General features: G+C 41.4%; 1 protein-coding gene across 1 annotated transcript; it reads right to left on the bottom strand.

Annotated features, from left to right (window-relative positions):
• Positions 1-1,873: 1,873 nt before the first annotated feature.
• On the bottom strand, positions 1,874-9,640 carry LOC138015157 (protection of telomeres protein 1-like). Its single transcript, XM_068862087.1, has 4 exons — positions 9,484-9,640; positions 8,534-9,281; positions 7,122-7,614; positions 1,874-3,559 (listed from the first exon to the last, which is right to left on the bottom strand). Exons 1-4 carry the CDS (start codon positions 9,638-9,640, stop codon positions 2,597-2,599), a joined length of 2,361 nt encoding a protein of 786 aa, XP_068718188.1. The 3' UTR covers positions 1,874-2,596.
• Between the last annotated feature and the right edge of the window lie 80 nt (positions 9,641-9,720).

Here is a 9,720-nt window from a genome sequence, read left to right on the forward strand (position 1 = left end):
ACACTGTGAAACCTTACCATTAAAGCTTCAGACCACTTTCATAAATGGCTACTACCCTTTGCATTCTTTTGTGTTTATGTTAATTAGACCTACTGGCCTCATTTTGAAACAAATATTCTATTGAAATTTGCCCGTTGTAGCGAGGCTGTCATCGAGGCTAGAGAGGCTTATTAGCATTAAAACAAGAGAATATTTTATTTGGCCGCCATTATGAAAGAGTCCTATGTAATCGTGCCGCGCCAGATAGGAAAAACCACTATTTAAAAATGGCCAAAAATATGTGGAAAGGTATATTCCTCGTCAACAGTCCATTACCCAAGAGTAAAAATCTGGTATCAGGTTTCACGGTCCCCATCAGCGTCAGAAAAGTGTCTATTTTAAAACCAAGTTTTGCGGAAAGATAAACAATTGGGAAGATACAGTGGTTTTCAATTGAGTGTCGAAAGTAATTAGATAATTACTTTGGTTTTGCATTACTTCACTCAGTGATTGGTTCAAAGATTGGTTCTCGCGCCTTTTTTTCAACCAATCAGAAGTAAAACCAAAACCAATCGTGGCTCCCTTGTGCACATTTTCCCGCGCTTTGTGTCGGCTACGTGTATTTACTTTGAGTTTTGTTGGTTTACTGGATTGTCTCCATCCTTTTTGATTGGCCAAAGTAATAACTTTGGTTTTGGTTTTACGACACCAATTTGAAAACCGCTCTAAACTTTTTAACAAAATCGTGGTCCAGTCAAAACTGTGCTCTTCACTGAACCCTTTTCCCTCTTGAGAGTGAGACAAAGAACGCTTTCTTATTTCCATCAGTTTGAAAGAATTGACCAGCGAACAAAGCCGGGAAGATCGACTCTGCCTCCGGAAAGCGAATTGGAGTTTTTGTTTAGTTCACAGCTCGAATACCATTGATACCTTTTTAGAGGTTTTTTCAGTAAAAAGATTTCTACAGATTTCATCGCTTTCCATCGGCGTCGATCGCGAGTAGGAACATACCGTGGAAACGAAAGGTCCGGGGTCTCGGCAGGTACAAAACACAGGTCTCAGGTCTCTGTTTTACCAATACAGAAGCAAACCTAAACATTCGTTAAAGCTAATCTTAGGCGTAATTAGACCTAAACAAGAGTTTTTAGGAATGTTTAGATTTGTTTCTGTATTGGTAAAACAGAGACTTGTGAACGAGACCCGCGAATTTGTACCTGCCCCCGTGGTTTCTGGTCATCAGTCTCGGCTTGGCGTCGGAACACTTTGATTGATGGAAGCCAAAACGCAGTTTGGCCATTGGCGCTTGAGATGAGATTCCACAGAATTATGAAAACCGCAGTAATCGTAAATGATATGTACGTACCCACGACCGGTGGCTTAGTTGGTTGAGGGTTGAGGGTTGGTTGAGGGAGATCGCGGTTTCAAACCCGCTTTAAACCCTGGTCGGACCGGACGGAAACTCAGGATCTTACTTGTTAGGCAGCGTTTACACGAACGCGGTTTCAGTTGTAACCGCATCTTTTTCGATGCGGTTACACCTTCTGTTTACACGACACCGATCGAGACTGTTGCCAAAACCGTGTCGATTTGAAACCGCTGCCAAAGTGGAGGGTTTTCAAAACGATGCAGTTCCATCTATCGCGTAAACAGCGAAACCGCATCGGTTTGAATACGGTTACTATTTTGGCGCGAAATTTGCATTGTTCGATTCAAAATGGTGGATTTTGCACATAGTGTAAACATTTCCAAATCGCATGAAGTCGTGAAACCCTATCGATGTGAAACCGCGTTCGTGTATAAAACGCTGCCTGTATGTGGTGATATGTGCGGTGTATAAATCTTTACCACAGACCAAATGGGCCAAATCAATGTACCCAGTTCAAATCTCCCGGAGTGAAGATTCTTTGTGTATTGTATTTGCATTATAATGTAGCATTCACATTTCAATGATAAGGAAATACCTAGAATAAAACGTTTATTTCCAAAGGGTTTGAATTGGGTGCAACATTTGGTCTATTACCGTAAGACTGTAACTGTCTTATTCGCGCCGGCGCGGTGCTATTCTGTCCCAGGTCTCCGTACCACATTATCATGACAAAATTCTTCCGGGTTTTGCGGAGGTGCTCCGAAATCACAAATCGAACCCCGCCCATTCCCAGGAAATTTCTTTTCTTTTGCTTCCCTATCTATCAAACTGGCCAATCAAATAAACAATCAAGCACTAGACAGACGTGAGAAGTAATATGCACGCTCTTTCTGTCCGCTGTGGGAGAACTCTCAATGCGGCTACCTCATCCTCATTCCGAGGGACTCTCCCGTCTTCGAGGTCGAGATTACCCTTGACCTGATCGTGGAATAAAAGTGAACTGTAGTAATAACCTGAACCAATAAAGTATTACTTTCTTGTACTTAGTTATTTGTTATTTAAAATGAAGACCAACTCGTAAAGTTTTTCGTTTCGCAATCGCGATCTTCATAAGTTACCAACGTTTCCCACCTTGTTACAGGGCAATCCCGACATGTTTTGTGCTTCTGTTATCTTGATTATGGAAGTAATCCATATTTAGGACTGAAAAAATACAAAGGTCAATACAGTTTCTTCACGTTACACCTAAATTCACGATTCGCCAACAAACGTGGAATCGAAAACTCGATACAGAATCTTCCCGTTTCCTTCGTTTCCTTGTGGGAAATAAGACATTATACAAAGTTCTAGCCACGGTCGCTTGTCCCCTCTGGGATCTTGGTTTACAAATTCAAGGGAATTGCTCGAATTCTGTGTCATGGAAAACATCCACTCACCTAATGATTCGTGAATTTGAGTCTGTTCAACGAAATTTTGAGGTGGTGGGAGAGCGGGAAAGAAAAAAGCGACATCTTGATCAAACACCATAGTATGAAGCAACGCAGATTCGTCTTCAATGACGAGGGAAAATAGGTAAACAAGACCGGCATCTTGGTTGCATCGAGAACACAAGATGGATCTTTCAGATGAGGCACCATCGTCAGAAGAATTCGAGTCAGAATGTTCAGCGAACAAATATCTGCAGGACTGGCAAGATTTGCGTACAAAACGCCTAACATCGGATGGTAGATACACCAAAGCCTTAACTCTGCAGCGGAACTTATTAGGAACCGTTCTGCAGGTTTTAATGTCTTTTAGAGAAGTGAACGGTACGCATGGGTGCTCTGTTATCGTGCACGATGTCTGGAGCGAACGGCTCTCCACGTTTGCAGACAATGCCTTTTGATACCTCTGCTTGTTAGCATCATCCTTGTTTTCAGCCTGCTTCTCTTCACAGACGGCAGACGTATCAGGGAAAATTCTCTCCCTTTGCTCTGTGTTAATCTTTTCACAGACGGCAGACGGAGCAGAGGAAATTCTCTCTCTTTGCACTGTGTTAATCTCCGAGACATTGCATTGTTCAGGCTCGATGTCTGTCACTTCTGCTTCAGCGATGAGCTTCATGATTGCGCTTGAGGTAACCACTGGGTCGTCTGGCGGTAGAATTTCAACACCACGTCCGCATATCGTGCCACTGTGAACTTCCAGGCTGACTAAAGGGCGAATATGAGCTGACTAGGAAAATAAACACAAAATTGGAAACAAATAAGTTAACAAAGCACTGATCAGGTAAAAGGGTTTAGTTTCTATGCTTGAAAGAAACTGTGCTGCTGCGTCGGTAGGGAAGTAATTTGACCCCCGTAACGAAATTCGAAAGCTGAGGTTTCGAGCGTTTACTACAGCCCTTCCATTCGCTCTGATGAAGGGCTAACACCGGAAACATCAGCTTTCAAATTTCTTTACACTTGTTGGTTGGTTCAACTGTTTGAGCATCTGGCTGCCGTGTGAAATTTCGAGGGTCGAACCCTGGCTGGAACCAACACTCAAGGCCTTAAAATTACGGAGGAAGAATTGCTGCCTTTGTAATTTCATCTTCATATGCTTAGAATTTCAGTTTCTCTCGGGTAAGTACTTAAAAACGGAATCCTGGTGTAACAACACTTCGTCCATTCGCCAGTTCACAAGCAACTGCGTCCGTGAAGAGTAAGCGACGGAGCAATGCTGCAAGTGCCAGTATGTGGTCGCCCTGGCTTGATTAGCTTGAAGGTGAGACCACAAGAACGAAATACTGCGAGAAGTCAGACTATATGCCGGGCGCTGAAACCATCACTAAGATTTGCTTCCGTTCGAGAAGATGACAAAGTAAAATTAATTACCGTTTTTTCACCAGAGACGTATAATGCGTCTAGAGAGGAAAGGAACTCTGTTAAGGTGTCTAGTCTTCCAGTGCAAATCAAATCAAATCCAGTCAAGGAGGCGGAGGACTTTGGGCAACGTTTTTTAATGCGTCTCTTTGTTCGTCATTTAATTCGTCCTGTATAAAGACGGGCGGGAGACACATTATGCGTCTAGACGAAGTAAATCACTTGGTGCGTCTTGGAAGACGCACTTCCAGCGTTTTAACAGCCAATTAGATAACGACTTTGGTCGGCCATAATGACCGTCCGGAATTCTTGAGAGAGTTTTGGTCAGGCCCAATTTTAGCGAGCGACGACATAAGAGAACATACGAGCGATGCTAAAAATGGGACTGATCACAGCTTAAGCTGAACTAAAACCTGTTTACTTCCTTATTGATTTTTCGTTGTTTTCTACCTACACGACAAGTTGACAAGCAGCAAAAATGTGCAGCAAATTGAAGAAATTATCGATGGTGACTCGGGGATACTCGGAAAAATCCGAGTGCTCAGTTGCAGGAGTCGAACCTACGAGCGGCCGATTACTAGTTCGGATGCAGTACCAACAAACCACACACCTTATTCCAAAATGGCCTCCATTTAAATATTCTTTTGTTTTTATTCAAATTAGCCCTTGATGCCTCGTTCTTAAGCTTAAATTCAAAAGAATATTTTATCTTGAACCAGGCAACAATTTTGTATGCGCATAAATCAGTGGCCATTTTGGAATAAGGTGTATAGGAGACTCGTGGGACTCGGCATCATGTGACAATAGGGAGCTTTACCGACGACAAAGGTGACGGCAACGAGAACGTCACAAATTTGCATATTTAATGAGCAAAAGCAATCGCTTTGCACGCTCTGCACGTGCATCTTTTCATTTTTGTATATTTCTTCGCCGTCGTCAGCAAAACAAAAGGGAGTTTAAGAAACCACGACGGCTACGGGGACGAAAACGTCACTTCAAAATATAAGTTTGAGCTATTCTAAGTATTTTGGGATTATTCAATCTTGTTTATCTTATAAAATATGTGCGAAGTGTCCTATAACTGGATTGGTACGGACGGATTTGAAGTAAAGAGCGAGACTGAAAGATTCACTGTAGTTTGTCCACGTTGTCGTCAAATCCTCAAATTTGGTAATTTCACGTAGTAGTTTTGACGAGTACGGGAGAGAAATGTTCAAAAATGCGTGCCGCACGTGCAGCACGATCACTTTGGTTTTTTCAATCAATAATATTACTTCTTTTTGGCGTTGTCGTTGCCGTAGCCGTTGTCGTTTCTTAAACCCCCTAAAACGTGAAATGACCAACTTTGACGTGTTAGGGAGAACGTCAGCACTTGAGGATAAAATTTAACTTTTCTCCCCTAAATTTAGCGCCGTTCATACTAGTTTCGTTCTTGAGGGTTTGCCAAACCTTTGTCACGTTAAAACGCTTGGAATAGTCGCGAGGCGATTATCATAACACGAATTCACATTTACCGACGACGTATCCGTTTCCGTTGCCGTCGTCGTTGCTAAAGCTCCCCAACTGTCCGGCTTTAGTGGTAGGACTGACATTGTCAGAGTACAGAATTCTCGCAATTATAGTGAAGAAAACGCCAAAATGTTAACCACCCGAAAAGGAGCTCTCGAATTTTTGCCAAGCATCTCCAAGTCACCATTCATTCAAAATATATTTCTTTATTCATATATCTCCTATAGCCTTTTAATATGACACTGAAAGGTGTGATAGTTCATCAAAAATGATACTGGTCGGAACGGCGACTAATTTAGAGGAGAAAATGAAAATTTATTCTCAAGTGCTGACGTCCTACATGAAACATCAAATTTGGCTATTTCACGTTCCTGTTTTGCAGACGACGCCAAAGAAATGGACAAAAGTGAAAAACGCTCGTCCAGGGCGTGCAAAGCTATTGCTTTGTGACGCTCTCGTTGCCGTTGCAACCTCGTTCCCAGGGTCCTCTCTCTTCCTCCCTCTAGAAACCACCGCGCATCGGGCTGTCATGCGAGAAGTCGCGGGTTCGAACCTCGGTCATATTAACACTCAGAATCTCAAAATAACTGAGGGTAAAGCGCGGCCTTTGTAATTTCATCTGCAAATGATTAGACTTTTAAGACCTCTCGGATAAGGACTATAAACCGTAGGCCCCGTCTCCCAAATATCTTCTATGATCACAAGTTTCCAGTGGGACGTTAAAGAACCCACACACAATTCGAGAAGAGTAGGGGATGAAGTCCCCGGTGTTGTGATGTTGTGACTGTCCTGTTCTCTCCAGCAGAAGCGGACGGCTTTGCAGTGATGTCTCTAAAAAGGCTTGTGGACTCGAAAATGGCTTACTGACGGGAGCGGTATGATGGTTTTTTTTTGGTCGCCACTGATCTCATCTACTGATCCCAGTAGGGAGTGAAAATGAAACATCACTTGCCGCAAGAATGTCTATTACGTCAAACAAACAAGATTTGTAACTCGTCTTTGCCCGTGGATATCATTTCATGTCGTGTTCAGCTCCAGACATATTACTTATTTTACTTTCATAATAATGTCTTTATTATAAGCCAACCCAAAGAAGCGCAACTTGAAGTCTCCTTAGAAGGTGAATGACATTTGGTAAAAAAAAGCAAGTGGTATCCTTCTTTCCCATTAGACAGAACTGAATTTTGCTGTTGACAAAATTAAGTCGAGGACCCACTCAGGGCGGCTTTGATTTGTACAGAGAGACATGTGACCAGTCGCAACCAGGGTACTTTTCTTGAGGAAGGAAGAGAGAGAGCCCTGGGAATCTGGATGTCGCCGTTGTCATTGCTTAGGTCCCCTAATAATAATTTGTGAGTGTGCTGAGGATTTTGTGGAAAAGTAAAAACACAAATAAAATTACTATTTCCTAATACACTCATTACCTTTGATTTGTCTGCCATCACATTGCTTTCTTCCTTTATTTCTCTTAGATGCACATTCCTAAGACAAAGAAAATCTCCAGGGACAGCACGTATGATATCACCTGAGACGTGATCATCATAAAGAAACACTGCAACACATCTCTTGCCTGCTTTGTGTATTAGCTCGTCTGAAGTAATCCTTCCCTGTTCAGTGATTGGCCCAACTGGGATTGATTGACAGGCGGGATATGAGCCATCCCACAATGTCAGCATAACAGCACCATTTGCAGTGTAACTCCTGGATACAAGTTGGCAAAGAAGGTTCACAAAATTCTGGGAAGTGGTCAAGTCTTGTAACGTAGTGAATGCAAGTTGTTTATTAAGAGTTTCCTTGTGGGTACTCCATTCTTTCAATTCTTTAATGGTCTCTCTGTCTGTATCCGTCAAAACATATGACTTTGAAGAAGCTCTCACTTGAGGTGTGTCTACACAATTGCTGGAATCAAACACAATCCTGTAAAAAGGAGTCATGGAAGATACTTTAAAAACCTTACAAAGCACCGTATGTCACCATATTCTCCAAACTGTTCTCCCTCAGTTTCCACTTGTTCTTATTGAATAGAACTGTTACTTTGGATATTGAAAAAAAAAGTTGATGAAAAGCAACCATATCAGGTCAAAACTGTTAACAGAGAGTTTGAGCAACGGGAATTCTGAGTACTATTATTAGATGAAGTTGCAGATGTAACTTCATGTCTAGGATCAGGCTGGCAGGACATTGCATACCGGTATGTCATTTTTGTTACTGCTTTGCTGTTATGCATCTTGCAGGCAAACTAATATCAGATATAACTGATGAAAGAGTTAAAGTCATGACATTAACATTATGAACTAACATTAAAACTCTAACATTAATGAAAGAAACAAAAATGGGAAGGGGGGAGGACCAGGGACATTACAGTGGTGAGATCACTCCACAGCATTTAAATCCTAGTTTTTTTCCACAAATGGACTGGGTTTTGGTGCCCTGCTCCGAGGGTATTTGAACAGGTTCACCAATTTTCCTCCCGCATCAAAAATCATCAGGTAGCTAGTCCCTACCCTAAGACATAATATATGCCTAGCTTGTGAAAATTAAATGTTGTTCACAGTGGTCAATGGCTCAATGCTTATTAAGCATCAAGGGAGATTTGGAGGATCCAATGTTCAAATTTCTTAGATTTTTCTATGATACATTGATCATCACAAATTTGTTATATCTTTAAAAATATCAATATTTTGATATCTTACATGCTGCTTGAATGATTGAATGGATGCTTGGTTCTTTCTTGTGCTATTATGGTAGTGGAATCGAGAATGTGCAGTACATTCTTCCTAGATTTTTGCAAGGAATGTTTAATATCAGTAAAAAAAATAGTTAAAAGGTAACCTACCACGACGAATCAGGCAGAAACTTTCCCTGAAGTTCACCCCGATACTGGCCAACTCCAAAGTGATGAAAACGCACCATATCTCCCACTGACTTAATTGGTGGCAATCTCTCCTTTGATTTGGAAAATAGAACACATTTGAATCCTTTATCCAAGCAGTCAAAAGACTGGTCAACCAAGCTCAAGGTACAAACATAATCAGAACCTTTGGTTTTAAATGGACTCTTGAAAAACTTGATCACACCATAGATGTTAACCACAGCATTAACTTTCAAGTCTGCTAGTCTTGTATATGTCTCGGTTTTAGGATGCAACACAAGTTTGCATCTTTTGAAGGGTGGTTCATTTGCCCTATCCTCTCTGCCGCACAACTTCTTCTCCACAGCTGTTGAATCAGATGATTCCACAGGTTTTGGAACAGTTGCCAACACAGCACTTGACATTTTTTTATTTGTATATTGCACCACCCATATTTTAAGATCTCTTTCTTCACTTGCAATGATGTTGAACTTGTGTCCCGCAATGGCAGATTTCTCAACCTCTGCTCCTATGATCATTAAGAGGTCATTTTCCTTCAAGGAAGTGCACTTTTCAACCAAACTGCCTCTCAGAAAAACAGGCATAACAGCTGTTGGGTCACTAACGTCAATGGTGAGATCTGGTTGATTATTTGGATTCAGATCTATGATGTGCAATTTCTTTATCCAGCCTCTTGGTGTCTGAAAGCTTGGGTGGACTTTAGTGATTACTCCTGTGAAAAATAATTAATGTTAATATTAATTTTAAAGAAATCATCACAGCTTAAAAACTCTTTAAATTTGTTTGTTTCTCCTCAGAGCCTTCCTCTCCTTCTACTTCAATTCAATTGCTAGGATTTGTACAGTACTAGTCAAAGCTTCTACATCCCTCTATCTCGTTCAGGCAAGAACTTTACATCTAAATCATTACCTTACCTTTTACGGCACACAGTGAAAAGTCAATGCCTTCTTGGATGTCTTTCACATCGATACATTGATAGTTACTCTCGATTTCTTTTAAATATGAATCGTTTTCTAAAAACTTTACAACTTCATTTTGTTCCAGAACGGGAATATTCAAAGAACCCGCCATTGTGAGATTCTTGGAATGTTGCCGAGCCAGCGATTTGCAAAACATTGCTCAGCGTTAATTTTAATTCCCCATACATGACG

This window comes from Montipora capricornis, chromosome 9 (assembly GCF_036669925.1).
Source record: "Montipora capricornis isolate CH-2021 chromosome 9, ASM3666992v2, whole genome shotgun sequence".
Taxonomy (NCBI): Eukaryota; Metazoa; Cnidaria; class Anthozoa; order Scleractinia; family Acroporidae; genus Montipora; species Montipora capricornis.